Source organism: Sarcophilus harrisii, chromosome 4 (genome assembly GCF_902635505.1).
Source record: "Sarcophilus harrisii chromosome 4, mSarHar1.11, whole genome shotgun sequence".
Lineage (NCBI taxonomy): Eukaryota > Metazoa > Chordata > Mammalia > Dasyuromorphia > Dasyuridae > Sarcophilus > Sarcophilus harrisii.
In genome coordinates, this window is record NC_045429.1 from 23,674,926 (window position 1) to 23,691,744 (window position 16,819).

A 16,819-nucleotide genomic window follows, 5' to 3' on the forward strand; every position below is an offset into this window, starting at 1 on the left:
GCAAGCAAATGGCAAAACCTCCAGTCCCAGAAACCAGGAAATAACAGGCTTCACTAGGCCAGGCTACCTTAGGGCGGCGAGCAACTCATCAACACCAGAGGCCCCGGGGCTGAAAGCCAGTGACCAGGCCCCTGACCCTCAGCACATGAGGCCTGGCACAGTGTCCCTGTGTAATTTGGGCAGAACTCAAATTGAAAAGCCATGAAACAGACAGGAAAAAAAAAAGGGAGCAAGGAAAAAAAAAAAGACCATGGAAAGTTACTATGGTGCTTGAGTAAAATCAAAATATTAACTCAGAAGAAGACAAAAGGCTTACATGAAAATCTCAAACTGAGATATGAATTGGTCTTAAATCCAAAAAGCCTTTTTTGAAGAACTCAAAAAGAATTTTAAAATTAAATAAAAATGATAAAAACAAAACAAAACAAAAACTAGGAAGAGAAATGAGATATATGCAAGAAAGAATCAACAGTTTGGAAAAGGAAAAACAAAACTTGAAGAAAACAATTCCTTAAAAAATGGATTTGGCCAAATAGAAAAGGGTTTACAAAACCTAACTGAAGAAAATCACTCCTTAAAAATTAAAACTGGTCCAATAGACTTGGGGTGGAAAATGCCATCCATACGCAGAGAGGACTATTGTCAGACTGTAGATTGGAGCATAGTATTACACCTTTTTTTATTTGCTTTTTCTTTCTCGTATTTTTTTCCTTTTTTGTCTGATTTTTCTTTCATAATATGATATATCTTGGAAGAATTTCAAACTCAAACTCATTCTCTTTCCTCCAAAATCCATCCTCCTTTTGTGTTCTTCTCTATTTGTTACCCAAGTTTGTGACCCAGTTATTGATTCTCTCTCAACAACTTTCCCTCTATCCACTCACCTGGGAGCCACCAATGTTCAAGAATGATCATGGCCAAGTGCTCTCCTCTCAGACCCTCTAGCTTTCTTCAAAGCTCAACTCAAACATCAGTAAGATCCTTATTGATCTCTGTAACATAAAGCCTATTCTGATAAAATCATCTTGTGTATACTTATGTATATATATAGTATCACAAGATTAAAGAATCAGAATCCCATCCCTTCATTTTACAACTGAGGACAGAATGTAAATTCATTGCACTCAAGGACTCTCTCTTATTTTTCTCTGTGTCTCTGAGGCCTGAAAAGAAATCACTGAATTTGGCAGTTAAGGTGATACAAATGATTAAAAAACTCCTGGAAACTCCAAATTCTTTGATAATCAAAAACATGCAAATTTATCGGTAAGGCTATGGACAAAAAGGCACACTGCTAGTGGTACTATGAATTGGTGTAATCTTTTTGAAGAATAATGTGGCAAGATAAGGGAAAAGGAAGCATTTCTATAACACCTACTATGTGTTAGGCATTGTTTTAGGCTCTTGACAAATATTCTCCCATTTAATATACACTGAACTATAATGTTGCTCATATCCTTTGAGCTAGTGATCCCGATATTAGGACTTAAAGAGACTTTACTTAAAGGGAAAAAATAAGATATCAATGTACAAAAACCACAGTATTCTTAACAGCACTAGAAACAACTTTCAGTTAGTCTCAGTAAAGCTGAAAACCAACGTGTAAGGAAATAAATTGAGTAGACAATGTTTTGAGTGGCTATGTGCCTAAACAGTAGAACTCAATATGGAGAGAGTTGGGTAACAATCTGGCCAACAACACAAGTTAGCTTTGTGACCCTGAGGCAAAATCCTTAAACTCTATAGGAGCCTCAAAGTCCTCTAGCTATAAAAGAGGAAAAGTCCCTAGGATGACTAGAGGACAGAATGAAATAATGTGTGTAAAACACACTCAATAAGTGAGCTATACCTTCTTTTCTAAATTAATCTGAATAAGTAGAGATATAGGTCAACAGTTTGGCATAATGGTGGAGAAAAGAGCAGCTAAGAGGGGGATGGAAGACTCTAAGCACATTTATAGACAGAGAAAGAGCCAATACATACTAAAAATTGACAAGAAAGGGTGCAGGAAGAATGACTGATGGTGCAAATTTCTGAGGAATAGAAAGGGCCTTTGGAAATGTTGGAAGTGGACAATCCAGTCTTAGCAAGGAAGAGGACATCCCCAGCCTCTACCTCTGTACCTTCTGAGACTGAAGAAGCAGCAGCAGCATCACAGGTGTGTGCTAAGCACTAAGAAAGATAAGGCATGTTGAGAAAGGATTTTCCACATGTGCTCTCATTTGCCCCTCATAACAATTCTTTGAGATAGAAAAGGATGAAAAAGGATTTAAGGGAGAAGATCAAATATCAAAGTAAAGTTGATGTGATGTCAACTGCTGACACAAACTCAGAGGGCAAGTTTGAGTCTGAAGGTGGGGTTTAGAAAAATGAGAAGTTGGGGAAAGCAGGGGAATCAACCAGAGACTAATAAAGGATATGGAAAAATGACTACATTGGATCATCTATCCAGCAGCAAAAAGGAGGACTCAGATGGCCACTAACACAATAGGCACCATGTGGCTGACAGACTCCTGGATAATTTCTACAATCTCTACTTTAAATAAACATCTTCTAGTTACCTATTTTGACTGCCAAATTCTTTTCTGAAGTTGAACATAATCCTTTCAATTAATCTATCATTTTAAAAAAGGAAAGGAAAGGAAACAGAGTCATCTGGGGGAGAATGATTAGAGGCCTGGCCTGTGAGGAGCCCCTTCACCTCCAGCACAAGCCAAGGCCTTCTGAGGGGCCTCAATAAAGTTCTATCTCTAGGGGAACTTCTAGTTCTGACAACCTGTGAAACTTGCCCTTTAATGGGTCCATAAATGGGTCAGTAGTCAGACAGCATTTCTAAGAGCACTCTCCCACTTCTCACTAGTCAAGTCAATTTCCCCAGCTATAAAATGGGCAAAAGACCACTTGTACTATTACCTCAAATGCAATTTGTAAACCTGAGAATAGTACAAAAAAGTGAATTATAATTTCTGCTTAACTTTTATCTCCCCTAAAAGAATATAAATATAAAGTATTATACTTGGATACAGGGTGAAAAAAATTCAATATAAGATGGGTAAGATATGATCAGGTATCAATTTGTCTGAAGATGAATCAAGAGGGCAATGTGATAGTCAAAAAATTTGATGGACTCAGGTTATATTAAGGATATAACTTCTAGGAAGAACATAATGATAGTTCCTCTAATCAGACTCCATGCAGATTATTGTGTTCAGGTCTGGACACTCCATTTTCACAAAGACCTCAACAAGCTGGAAAATGTCCATTTGGAGAGCAATCAAGGGCCTTAAGTTAGGTGAGGAGCAACTAAACATTTAAGTAATATAACCCTGGAGGATGGGTGGAGTTGGGGGGCTGGGGACGAGTGTTATCTTCAAGTAGGGATTTTTGGGTGGGAGAGATTAAATTTGTTGGATGTGGCCAAAAAAGGCAGGAGCAGGAGTGATGGGGTGAGGGTGTAAAGATTCAGATTTTGACTGGAAGTCAGGAGAGTTGCCCAAGTGTTATGGACCACCTGCCTCAGAAGATGATGTTTTCCCTATTTGGAAATGTTCAAAGCACAGCCTCAATGAGTACTTGCCAGATAGCTTATATCAAGGATTGCTTTGGTATAGAACAGATAGTCACTGAGGTCCCTTCCAAAGTTCCATTTCTGGTTTTCCGTGATGCTTCACAAGGTATCCATCTTTGTCCAGCACAGGCCCTTGGATAGGGGAGGTGTTCTCCAGATGTCCCTCCGCAGACTGCTAGTCTGCAAGTCACCAATAGGCCTTTCAATGGCCTTTCCCTTCTTCCACAAATAATCCTAAACTCTGTCCCCCAAACTAACCTATGTTTATTTTTCAGTCACTCCTGGTCCCTCCCCTGGGTTTTATCTCTCTTTAATTGTCTCTTAAGGGCTGCCTCACTATGTCCTCAGCCTCGGTCACTTCTCCAGGGAATGAGGCTGGGCAGAGAAGCTGTCAGGTATGTGGTAAAAGCAATTTATACTTCAAGTAAGGGATGAACCAAATAAGCTTAATAATGAAAGCATTTTATCAAATGTTAAGTATTAATATATGTGAACACTTATTGTAAAAGGGAACCTGAGAGATGAAGATGCCAACTGGAGATGTTGCTGAGTCATGATGACTTTTTCCTGCTGAGAAACTACTTAAGTTTTCTCTGGTAATAATTAATCTCTCATATTTTATAAGGAAACTGAGACTGAGAGCCAGGGATTCCTAAAGGAGGCTGAGGGGCGAGGGGTTGAGCGCAGCAGCAAGCCACTTAAGGAGCAACAGTAATAGGAGTTGTCATAGTAATAGCTTACCTTTCCAAAACTCTGTAAAGTACACACATTATTTGGCAACAATCCTAAGGTAAGTGGTATTATCTCTATTTTACAGATGATTACAGCTCAGGCCCAGCTGTGGTAGAAACAGAGCTTAGCTTTTCCCTAGAGCAGCCTCCCTCAATCCTGATTTCAAATCGTTTTCTTTCCATTATACTCCTGACCTTTTCCCTTTATTCAAAGAAACATTTTCCCAGCACCTAAAACCTGGCCTTCTTAATCCGCAAATTATGACACACTAAGCATTGGAAACCACCTTATGAGTCCATCTACTTTAACCCTTTCATTCCACAGATGGGGGAAATGAGGACCAGGGAAATGACTTGCCCAATTCCACACGGCTTCACTGAAGTCCAGTACCTACCACAGTTGTTAAACGTCAGTGTCTCTGAGGTACATCTCACAGGTAAGTAGCATATAACACATCAAGCACTTGTTGCATGCATGTCAATGTATGGCTAGATCCATTCGACTGGAAGCTCCTTAAGAGAACGGGAAAGAGAACTGTCTTTCCCAGTTCTGATGCCCCAAAGCTTACACAGTGCCTGGAACACAGTAGGCATGTTAAAAGTGCTTGCTGACTACGTGTTACTCTCAGTTGAGCCCCGTGCCTCAGAGGTCATTTCAATGCTTCGTGCCAAAAATATTGCTATTTCTGGCTCAGAGGGGAAGACACTTTTGGCCACAGAGCACTGGGGACATTATGTGATTCCAGTTGCTGTGCAGCCCAAATTTGATTGCTGCCAACAGCCAGGTGCACGAATCCAGGGAAAAGGACGTTTCTAGGGAGACCTCAGACACAGCTTTGATACCCCCACTCAGATTATCCTGCAGCAAGACCCCCAGGGAAAAGCTCGGGAAGCAAAGATGTACCCTCCTCCCCGTGTCTGTGTGAAGGTGACCTGCGCTGTGTGGGTGAGAGCATTGTGGGGGGGAAGGAGGGAGGAATCAGATTCCCAACCTGGCCACGATACTTAATGGCTGTGTCTCAAGATCTGATTCTTCTTCTGTAAATGGGGACGATGATATGCCCACTAACTCACAGGGGTGTTGTGAAGAATGATTTGTAACCCTTCCGATGCTACAGAACAGAAAGCTAGGCCATAGGGAGATTAGATTATTGAAGTATTAAAAGAGGCAGCTTGAGGCTGGTTTCAGAAAGGCCTGGAGAGACTTCCATGAACTGATGCTGAGTGAGAGGAGCAGAACCGAGAGAACATTGTTCATTGCAACAAGAAGACTGTGTGACGATCAACTCTGATGAACGTGGTTCTTTTCAACATGGAGGTGATTTGAGGCAATTCCAATGGTCTTGTGATGGAGAGAGCCATCTGCATCCAAAGAGAGAATTGTGGGGACTGAGGGTGGATCACAACATAATATTTTCACCTTTGTTGTTGTTGGTTTGCTGGGTTTCTTTTTCTTTCTCATTTCCCCCCTCCTCCCTTTAATCTGATTTTTCTTATATAATTTTTCTTATAAATGTGGAAATATGCCTAGAAGAATTGCACATATGTTGTAACCTATAGAGAAGGGGGCAAATGGGAAGTATGGAAGGAGAAATATTTGGAACATAAACTTTTACAAGGGTGGATGTTGAAAACCATTTTTGCAAGTATTTGGGAAAATAAATATTATTTTTTAAAAAATTAAGTTAACTCTACATTCAAAAAAAATGGGGAGAGGGGGAGGGTTAGTAACTTGGAGTCTGGAATACTTGGATTCAAGCCTCATCTGTCACATTTGACCCATCTGATTCTGGGTAAATCTTTCATCCCTTTGGCGACCCAGGTATCTATCCCTCTTAAATTGACCAATGGTGTTTTGCTACGATTTGATAGAAAGGTCCTCCTCCCGAGTTCCCTACCCCAACAAAATCACAGATAGACTGTTTCTATTTTTTTTTAAAGGCTGGGCCAGATAGGATAAAGAACCCCCCAAGTTTCACCATATGGGGTTAGAATACAGGGTTACCAAGATAGAGGCTGACTGACTATAGTGTTCAAGGAGATGCCAAGTGACATTTTTTGCCAGGAAAAAAAGACCTCCTTAGAGACAAGGATCTTCCATACAGAGGAAAGGAGGGCTTTGGTTTCAAGTGAAAGCATTGTGAAGAATTCTGAGGCCCTCTGCACTTCTAAAGCCATTAATCCTAATGGACATTACATCTTTTAAAACCTGCCAAGGATCAAGTTCATTTTCTCTCTGGAAGCTGCTTTGTGACCTGTGTATATTTATAGTGCCTAAACTCTCAAAGCAGGCAGGCTCTCAAATGTTAGAATCTACAAGAGTTGGAAAACCTAGGCTACTCATTTTAATTAATTATCCAGAAAAGAGCTGGTTTGTGGATAAGCCAATATTTTTATTATTTGTAAAAAATAAGTTGCTTATGAGCAATATGATAATACATCAGGCCTAAAGAATAACTGAGTGCATCTCTTCTGCTGCTCTAATCTATCCCTTAGAAAGAGAGAAGGTAGCTTGATATTTATCAAGTGCTCAGTCTATATATAAACTATAAAGTCTAGACCTTTGACCCCTTTATTATAGATTTCAAAGGTCAAATAGAAAAAACCCACCTTCTCTCTTAATCTGAGAACTGGGAGGCAGTTTGGTGGAATGAAAAGGGATGGGTGTTGTCTTCTCCCTTACAGTGACCCTATCCAAGTCACTCTCAAGGCCCTGGTTTATTCCTCAGTAAAATGAAGCTCCCTCCCCGCCTCCCTCGACCAGGCCCTCAGGTGCCTGCTAAAGATCCTCAGGAGAAGCCCCAGAATTGCAGGCCTAGCCATTGCCAGACTCATCTATTACTAGTTACATAGTTACATCTATTACTATTACATAGAACAGGCTTTTTAAGTGGCAGGAACATTCGCCAAACCCCAGGAACCTCTGCTCTCCCTTTCTGGAAATCCACGTGTGTACTGAAAAAGTTTATTGGCTCAATTAAGTCACATCTGAAAACAAGAATAAGGATAAATGATCAGTTTTTAAGATCCTTGTTTGAAAAACCTTCCTGGATATCCAACAGTTTAAAGGTATAAGGAGAGGTCTCTCACAAACCCCAATTTATCACAGAAGGCCCAAATTCTTCAAATTAGATCGATCAATATAACTGCTAGCATTTACTTAGCCATTTAAAGATTGCAAAATTACTTTTCATTATTTTTTTGGATCTTTGCAACAATCCTCTTTGTTGGAGGTGTTATTATACGCAGTTCACAGGAAATTGGGGCTAAGAGGTTAAGTGACTTACCCAGCATCTCTGAGCAAATATCTAAAGCAGACATTTTGAACTCTGCTCTTCTGACTCCAAGTCTAGCTCCCCATCCTCTATGCCGCGTGACTACCTTTCCCTATCAATCAACCAACATGTCTTTTATCAACTCCAAGCGTGACTACCTTTCCCTATCAATCAACCAACATGTCTTTTATCAACTCCAGTGACTAAGGGACTGGTCAGACCTCTGACTCACTACAGTCTCTCTATACCAAGATTTCCTAAAACCTTTTGTGTCATGGACACTCTGATGGAGCATAGTGGGAATCACTTCTCAGAATCATGTTTTTAAATGCATAACATAAAGTTATTAAGAATACCAGGAGCAGTTAGATGGTACACTGGAATCAAGAGGATCTGAGTTCAAATACAGCTCAGATACTTGCCACTTAACTAGCTGTGTGATCTTTGATAAGCTATTTAACCCAGATAGCCTTGCCAAAAAAGAAAGAAAACCAATTCTATTGAAATACATTTACCAAAAAAACAAAACAAAACAAAATAAAAAACCAACCAAATTCATGGTCCCAATTTAAGAGCTCCTGCTTCACAAGTAGTTACCAAAAATTACTGATAATTAGAATTAAATATAAACAATCTAGCTAATAATTGATAGCTTGAGTCTTATTGTCCAAAACTCACTGGCTAGGCTTGCTGGATCTTTGAGATCACCCAGTTTATGCTCTACTAGCTTTTAAAAAAACAATGATTTAGTTACCCCAGAGAGAAGCCAACCCCAGAACAATCATTACAGTATTTAAGAATGCAGAATAACAGAAAGTTAGGCCTTTCTTGTAACAGACCCTTTTGTTTGTTTGTTTTTTGTTTTTGCTGAGGCAAATGGAGTTAAGTGACTTACTCAGGATCACATAGTTAGGAAGTGTTAAATGTCTGGGGTCACATTTGAACTCAGATACTCCTGACTTCAGGGCTGGTGCTCTATTTAGTGCTGGACCTAGCTGCCCCATAATGGAACCTTTTACAGATGAAAGTCATGCAATTAGTATGTCACCTGGAGAATCTATGCTTTTTTAATCTATGCTCTTAACCAGATAAATCTATGCTATGAGCACACATTTGTTATGTAATAAAATTAGTTAAAATACTTGAGACACTTTATTGCCTATTAAAGCTTGCTTTTGGGTCTCAGGAGTGACCCCAAACTCTCACAACCATTAGGAAATTTTAAATTTATTCAAATTAGTCAAGATTCGTTTTGTTTTAAATGCACTCAAATAAAAAAATAACAATAAAGCATCTTTGATTGTGGCTCATACTAACATTCACATTCTAGATGAAAGAAACGAACACTACTAATTTTGCTGGTGCCTTTCCTGGGAATTTAAATGTCTGTCACACAGATAATTTTTGCTGGTTGTTTCTAAAAGATTGCCACCTCCCCCATGATGACTGTTAAAATGTGCTCTCCTGAGTGATTAGCATACAAAATGGTAAGCAGCAAGCCCTAAGACTGAAAGGCTAAAAAAGAAGCAGGATGGGGCAATCTGGGCAGAGTGTTCCCAAACCTATCTGGAGGAAACAACAGAGGCTCACAGAGAATGTTTCTACTTTCAGCCTGTGCCTTTTGCTTATTGTGCTTTTCTTGCTCAAATGACCAAAGCACAGTCCATAACTGAGCCTACTTGGGAATCAGCCTGGGGGAGGAATGGAAAAGAAGAGGAGGAGGAAGAAGGAGAGTGGAGGCGGAGTGTGAAAGAAAGGAGGAAGAGGTCTGATTTAGAGCTCACAGTCCCTGGGTCCAAGGCTTTGCTTAGAAGCCAACCACAGACTCTACAATAGAGGGCAAGTCATGTCACCTCTCCCCATTGCATCATTTATAAAAAGAGACTACCTGTCCTCCCCACCTCAAAGCCCAGAGGTCCAAATGAGATTATATAAAACACTAGAGAAATGTAAATTGATATTATTACTCAACTTCCACTGCTCAGCCCATCAAGCCTATGTTAATTCCAGAGTTATGGCCTTTTCAAAAGAGAGAAAAATTTATCCAAAGTCATATTCACTCAAGGCTCAGCTTCCTTTGGCCTCAAGTCACTGCACCTCTCTATGGACCCTAAGAGGTTCAATTAAATAATCTCCAAGGTCCCTTCCAGCTCTTAAAAAAACAAGCCTATGATTTAAAACTGGCCATTTTTTCATCATGTGTTAAAGCACCTGTATGTGTATGGATCTTAGCAGATTATAAGACCCTTGAGGGCAGAAGCTAGGTCATTCTTACTAGCATAAGTACTGACCTTGTGGTCACACCATTAAGAAATATTTTTTAAAATTTGCTGTTGAATTATTAGAAAGTCAAAACAAGCTGATCCCCATGAGGGAAATGGGGATGAGAAGTTTTGCTATTTAAACTTAAGGATAGTTAGTTATAAATGTCAGATTATTGTCCTGATCAAGACCACGTTATTCTTGTGATTTAATCAAATGATCAGCTGAACTAGTAAATGTCACTCACACTTCAAAGAGCTGAGGAGAATGGCAGCCCCGAGGGGAGAGCACAAAAACCAAGCTGTCATCCATCACTTGGTAAAAGGAAATACAATTAGCTGGCATTTTTTGTTAGGCTAAGAGTTGTACTGATCTAGATTTTGGAGTCTCAATATCTAAGTTTCAGCAACAGCAAACATTTATTGAGCAACTGCGGGCCCTGTCACAGAAGTTAAGGCATTGGGGTAAATGGAGTATCTTGCTACTGCCAAATTTCAGTTGTTCAAGAGCTAATAAAATAGAGTGTTAAGTGCTACACAAATGATAAAGGCTAATTATTTATTAATTCAATAAGTATACATAAGTAATATTAATATTACCTGACATTTTGGTGCCACCCAGTTTCCAAAGCTCTTTCACATGCATTCTTTCCTCAAGTCCCACAGGAATCCTGGTTTTATAAAAGACTTGTCCAAGATTTTAGAGCAGGATGGGATCTTGGTACTTATCTGGTCTAAAGTTATTTTAGAGATGAGAAAACTGAAGTCTCTACAGGGGCAAAGTAACTTGTCCAAAGACAGAGTCAATCAGTGGCAAAGATTCACTCTTAGACCTTCTGACTCTTGGTCCACTGCTTCCTAGAACCCTCTATATACTGGGTTCTGAGAAAGCGAGAGATGAAAAATCTGCAAACAAGAGTAGTCAAACTACTCATTTTAAGTTAATAGCTTCAACTTTGTCCCCTATTAGACCTTAACTAAACCAGAAAATGAGAGAGCTATTATTTTGTCTGGGTATAGGTTGTTTGCAAGCCATTTTTAACCCTCAGCCTTAGACAGCACATTACCTGAGGTTCAAAGATCCGAACAAACATCACAAATGGGACTTGAATCTAGGGCTGTCTGGCTCAAGTCCAACAATCAATCTGCTCCATCAAGCTCTTGACTAAGTGCTTAATCTTTAAAAGGAAATTAATAATAGCTGACATTTCTAGATACTATTTTAAGGTTTACAAAGTAAAATCCAACATTAATATTCAATTTGAAGGAAAATTCAATCAATAAATCCATTGTATTTCATCTTCTCTGCCCACTCTAAGGTAAATAGCAACTCAATGACCAAGCTCACGAGGAAGGGTTTTTAGTCCTGGACTTTCCACCACCTAGACATCGTAATTAGTTCCCTGAAAGATCAGAAATTGACCATGTCTGCTATATCAGCATATAACGACTTACAATGGGGCTTTTAAAGTAACAGTAGCTTTACTGCGAGAACTTCATAAACCTCCTCCAAATACAATCTTCTACCACTATTAAAAGTGTTCTGTCAGTTATGGAGAGCAGCTAGGTGACTTAATGACTACAGCTTTGGGTCTGGGGTCAGGAAGAATCATCTTTCTGAATTCAAATCCAGTCTTATATGCTTAATAGCTGTGTGACTTATGGACAAGTCACTTCACCCTCTTTGCCTTAGTTTCCTCATTTGTAAAATGAGCAGAAGGAAACAGCAAACCACTCTATCTTTGCCAAGAAAACCCCAAATGAGGTCACAAAGAGACACGGGAGAAAATGCCTGAACAACAACAATTGGCTACAGAACTGAAAGCACACAAGTGGGGTTCTTTTCAATTACATGACTTCAGTTCCCTGAAGATTAGATTTGAAAAGTTCAGAAGCAAATAGATTAAGAGTTTGGGTGAGATTCTCAGAGGCTCTCTCCCAAATTAGGTAGCAATTAATCAAAAGCTGCTCCAGCTGGGACTGGCAATGACAGCTCACTGACTCCGGGTCATGAATCTGCTGTTTGGCAATACTACAATTTCCAAATTCTGGCCCCGAGTAAAATAGCTGATAGGAAAGCAGGTTTCATGGACACTCAAATAATCCATTTTAAGGTAATAAATGGGGCCAGTGAAAAGCCAGACATAATATTATTGGCACTTTAGGTTGGAAGGGAACCTAAGAGTCACATGACAGACCTTCATTTACAGCTGAGGGGCAGTGCACAGAAATTGACTCAAGGGCAGAATTTGGGTCGGTAGTTCTGTCTGTGACTGCAGGTTGCATTGTCCTTCCACTCTATGGGAAGAGACTGGCTTCCTTTCGTCAGTAGCTGCTCACTGAACACCTTAAAGGTATTAGGCAAGATCCATGACTGGAAGAACCTGCCATCGTTCCCTTCTTTTGAGTTCAGCTTCTAAATATTTCCTACCCTCTGCTTCTGTTAACACAAACACTAGGCACTGATGTTCTATTTTGTTTCAAAGGATACAATATTAGAATCAAAGAAATGTCTCTAGGAAAAAATTCAGGAAACACTTTACAATGTAATTCTCTTAAGACAGTTTGTTATTTTTTTGACAAGAAGCTGACATCCATCTCCAATTTCCATTCTATTTAAGGATGTTTTAAGAAGCTTGGAGAATGCTTATACTTTATACCTGCTTCACACCCCAGTTCTTTTTCCAGAAATGCCAACTCCTTGACAGTAAGGTTTGTTTCATCATCCTCTTCACAGAGGAGGCACATAGTAGGTGCTTAATAAATATTTGCTGATCAAATGATTACAAAAACCATGCGATTGGAGAAGCTTATAGATATAAACCACAGTCCAAAAACACCCTCCATTTCCTAAAGCCAGAGCACTCAGCTGGAAGGGACCTTAGGGACTCCTAAATTCAATCCCCTTTTACAGGGAAGGACCCCAACCTCAGTCACAGTTAGTGATCAGTCAGGATAATCTTGCTCTTTCTCCACCATTAGATTGGAGACAAGGTTGGAATTCCACATGAACCTCCCAGGAGAACATGATTAACAAGTTAGTTTTGCCTAAGATGTTTCTGTCCAAATGGGGCAGGGATTTTGGCTAGCTCGAGGCTGTTTCAAACAGCCTATGGGTGACAATCCACTAGGCAAAGAACCACTTATTTAGGGCTATTCCCAAGCTAAGGTGTCAATGCATTCTAAAATAGGGCTGGGCACCTTGCAACCGTCAAGTAACCTCTGATTTAAGTTAACTAGAGCCATTAATCCATGAACAGTTTCTAGCATAAGCAGACTTTGGAGAACTTCACAAATATACCTGCAATAGAAACATTCTTTCTTCCCAAATTTCCTCAAGATTCTAACACCGAACTCTGGCCTGATCACCCTTCTTCTTTCGAACTTGACCAGTATATCCTGTGCAAGCGCTAGCAGTAGCACCTCCCAGCTCCCAGACCAGACTCTTCCATACTTTGTGATGGCTTTGCCCTTCTGAGTACTCCCCCACACATCAGTTCCCAGTTGTCCTGTCTAATGCTCTGGACACCCATGGATTTCTGAACTAAACAAACAAACTATGTCCTAAAGGCAAACTGTTAGTTCTAATGGAATAAAGGTAAAGTTGAAATTGACCTTTTTTTGTAAACAGTTCTTTTAGGGTCCCCAAGTAGGTCATCCCCCCACTAACTAAGGCTTAGAAAAAATCCATTCTTCCTCAGAATAGCTTCTTGAAGGTGACTGAGGGCGGCCCAGACAAACAAGGTTTAAAGGGAGGCCTTTGAATCCAGGTCTACTGGCTCAAGTCCAGCCAGACCCCCTCCTGAGCTGTCCCCCTCCCCTGCTGCCCAATGAAGCCAGGCAAAAGGCTTCTTCTCTGCTTTCTCCACTCAGGCCCCGGGAACTCTAACACGCAGAAGAGAAAGGTGTTTCCCATTAACAAGGTGGCGCCTGCTCTGAAGCTTGGGGTCCCCACGGAGGCGCTTCCTGAAGCCGGTGTCAGGCTGGGTGGCCACCACCTCAGCGACCTCCCTTAGTTTCCTTATTTGTAACCTGGGACCGCTCTAAGATGGCCTCTGAGATCCTGGGAAATCGGAGTGGGGGAGGGGGCTGGGATGGAGAGCCCGAAGAAAAAAAGGAAATGGAGAAGGGGGGAGGGGGCCTGATGACCGGGAGCCGGGCCATCCTGCGGCCCCTCCGAGCGGGAGGTTCCCGGGCCGCGGCCCCTCCTCACCTTCGCTCCCCGAAGGCCCTGCCGGACTTCCCCCGGGTGGCAGGTGGTGCCCTCGCCTCTTCCGCGGCCCCGGGGGGTCGGAACCTTAAAGCCGACGAGTCCAACCCCAGCGTTTCGCAGACGAGGGAACTGAGGCCCGGACGGGCGCCGGGTCTAGTCCAAGGTCATCGGCGTGGGCAGGAAGGGGCAGGGTCGCACTGGAACCCAGGGCCAGCCCCTTTCCTGACCCCTCCCGGTCTCCCCGACACCTGACGCGGCCCCTCTCTGTCCTTGGACGCCCCCGCCCCCGGAGCGCGGCTCCAGCCCAGCCCCGGAAAGATGCTCCGGAGACGCGGGGCAGCCCGGGGGGAGCCCGGAAGAGGGGGTGCAGCGGAGAGAGGGGGCCGGGAAAAGCACGCGGCGGGTGGCGGCGGGAAGGGGGCGAGGAGCAGCAGGGGGGGCGGGGGGGGAGAAGGGGGCAAAGGGAAGGGGCAGAGGGCGGCGGGGGAGGGGGAGGGATGGGACGTCTGCGGGGAGGGGGAACTACGGGGAAGGGGACTTCTTCGAGGGAGAGGGGGCATCTCCCGGGAAAGGAGCGGGACGAAGGAGGAAACATGCTCGGGTTCGGTCGGCCCGGCCCGCCGGCCGGTCCCCGCCGCTCCGCCCCCGCCGCCCCCCGCTTCGGCCCGGAGCTCCTCACCATGGCTGCGCCGGCCTCGCCTCTCCTCCTCCTCGCCCCGAAGTCCCGCGCTGGCCGCGGTCCCGCGGGGGGCTCCGGGCGGCGGCGGCTCCGCGGGGAGGCGGCCCCGGCCCCGGCCCCGGCCCGGCCTCCTCAGCCTCCGGGGCTTCTGCAGCTTCGGCGGAACCTGGAAGTGAACCCGCCGCCGCCGCCGCCGCCGCCGCCGCGCAGACTCCGGAGGGACAGTCCGCCCCAGCGCCGCCTTAAAGGGGCCGCGCCCCCAGCCTCAGCTGTCAATCAACTGGCCACGCTGAATTGGCGTCCGCCCTACCCCAGTCCAGATCGCCTACTCGGGAGCCGGCCTCCCCTCTGGGAGGTTACGGTCTCAGGCGCCTGCGCCCTGCTGAGGACCCTCCGGGATCTCCGCCCCTTCGCAAGCCCTCAGGTCCCCCCACGGTGTCCCCCCGCGCCCCCCCTCCTCCCAGGCCCCCGCTCCTCTCAGGCCCCCGCAGCACCCCCGTTCCTCCCCGCCCCCGCTCCTCTCCGGCCCCGCAGCGCCCCCGTTCCTCCCGCCCCCCGCTCCTCTCCGGCCCCCCCAGCGCCCCGTTCCTCCCCAGCCCCCGCTCCCCCCGCTCCTCCCCGGCCCCCCCAGCCCGCGGGAGCCCCGGGTCTCGGGCTGGGTCCCAGGGCTCCCCCCGCCTCCGCTGTGAGCGCCCCCGTCTCTGACCAGTCTGGCCCACTCCCCTCTGTCCGCCGCGGCTCCCAGGTGAGCGCCGAGACGCGGCGTCCGGTCACAGACGTGCCCCTCGCCTTCCTCTTCGCGAGCATCTCTATCCGTCCGAACCCTCCTCCTGACTCAGGATCCCGTCGTTCCCCGCTTGCTTTAAGGGGGTCCCGGGCCCAGAACCTTTTCGGGGAAGGCTGACCCCCTAATCTCGCCGTGTTATTTGCGTGCGGGATCTTTCCTCCGGGAGAGCTTCCCGAGCACGTGGGGCTCTGCAAGTCAATCGGGGCAGCCAAAAGCCCGGCGGCTTCGCAGACTCCTCTTGCTAGCCCCAGGCTCGCCTTTAACCGCCACCCCATCCAGCAGCAGCGTCAGAGCGCGGTCCGCGAGAGGGGAGAGCAGCCCCCAGGCTCTCTTCTTCTAGAGAAATCCCCCTGAAAGGCACTCAACCAACGCTTGCTGACCGTCACGGACAAGTGTCCCTGGGCTCCCTCTTTCCTTTTTCTAGGGGAAAAGGTGGAACAAAAGGTTCATTGGGCTCTTTCTTGAAGACCTTCAATGCTGGCCAAAGGGTGCCCAGAATGGGATGGACATGATTCCTTGATACTCTGCCAAATCATGTTCAGTCCTGGGACTCCGTTAATTAGAAGGAAAGGGAGAGTTCCATCAGGCCCCTGCAACCTGGGTTTTCCTTCTCTTCCTTGTCTTATAAAGTCAGACGGCTCCCAGATGGACTGACCAGTTTGCTCTTTAATATAATCTTTAGCCCGATTAAGGACACGGGAAACAACTACAATACAACTTCCCAAGTCCATGCCATCGAACCCAAAACTCAGAATAACAATTTTAGAGTTGGAAAGGACCTCAGTGACCATCTAGTCCACAGGGATTTTCACATACCCAGCAGGTGATAATAATAATACCTAACACCTATGTAGCCCCTACTATGTGCTATGTGCTGCTACTGTACCACGCACTTTTCAATTAGGATGTCATTTGATCCTCCAAAAATCCCTGGGAGGTGGGTGCTATTACTATTCCCCATTTTACAGATGAGGAAATCGAGGCAAACAGATTTGCCCAAAGTCACACAGTTCTCAGGTCTTCCTGACACCAGACCCAATGTTCTATCCACCGTGAAGTGGTCTGCTTGAAGATCTCTCCAGAGCAGGAAGCTCTTGAGGCCGCCTGTTCCACTTTGGGACAATTCTAATTATTAGGGTGTTTTTTTTTCCCCCTGATCTCAAGCCTAAATTTGGCCTTTTTGCAACTTTCATCCGGTGCCCCTGGTTATCTGGGACAAAGTAGAAAGTAACATCTCAGGTGACCTTTGAAAAGAAACAAACCCTAAGGATTCTAAGAGATAAGAGAGGAGGACATTGCAGATCT

The 16,819-nt window shown here is 44.4% G+C and overlaps 1 protein-coding gene across 3 annotated transcripts in view; it reads right to left on the minus strand.

The window, feature by feature from the left end:
- ZYG11B (zyg-11 family member B, cell cycle regulator) overlaps positions 1 to 14,952 on the minus strand; it is a 59,605-nt gene extending 44,653 nt beyond the window's left edge. Inside the window, exons 1-2 of one of the 3 annotated variants that reach the window (XM_031969104.1) lie at positions 14,728 to 14,951; positions 14,049 to 14,201 (exon numbers count right to left, since the gene is read on the minus strand). In XM_031969104.1, coding sequence (XP_031824964.1) covers positions 14,049 to 14,201; positions 14,728 to 14,730 — 156 coding nt within the window. In that variant the 5' untranslated portion in view covers positions 14,731 to 14,951. Of the gene's footprint in view, positions 1 to 14,048; positions 14,202 to 14,727 lie in introns of all 3 variants that reach the window. The other 2 variants (XM_031969106.1, XM_031969105.1) reach the window with 2 other exon arrangements.
- Positions 14,953 to 16,819: the final 1,867 nt, after the last annotated feature.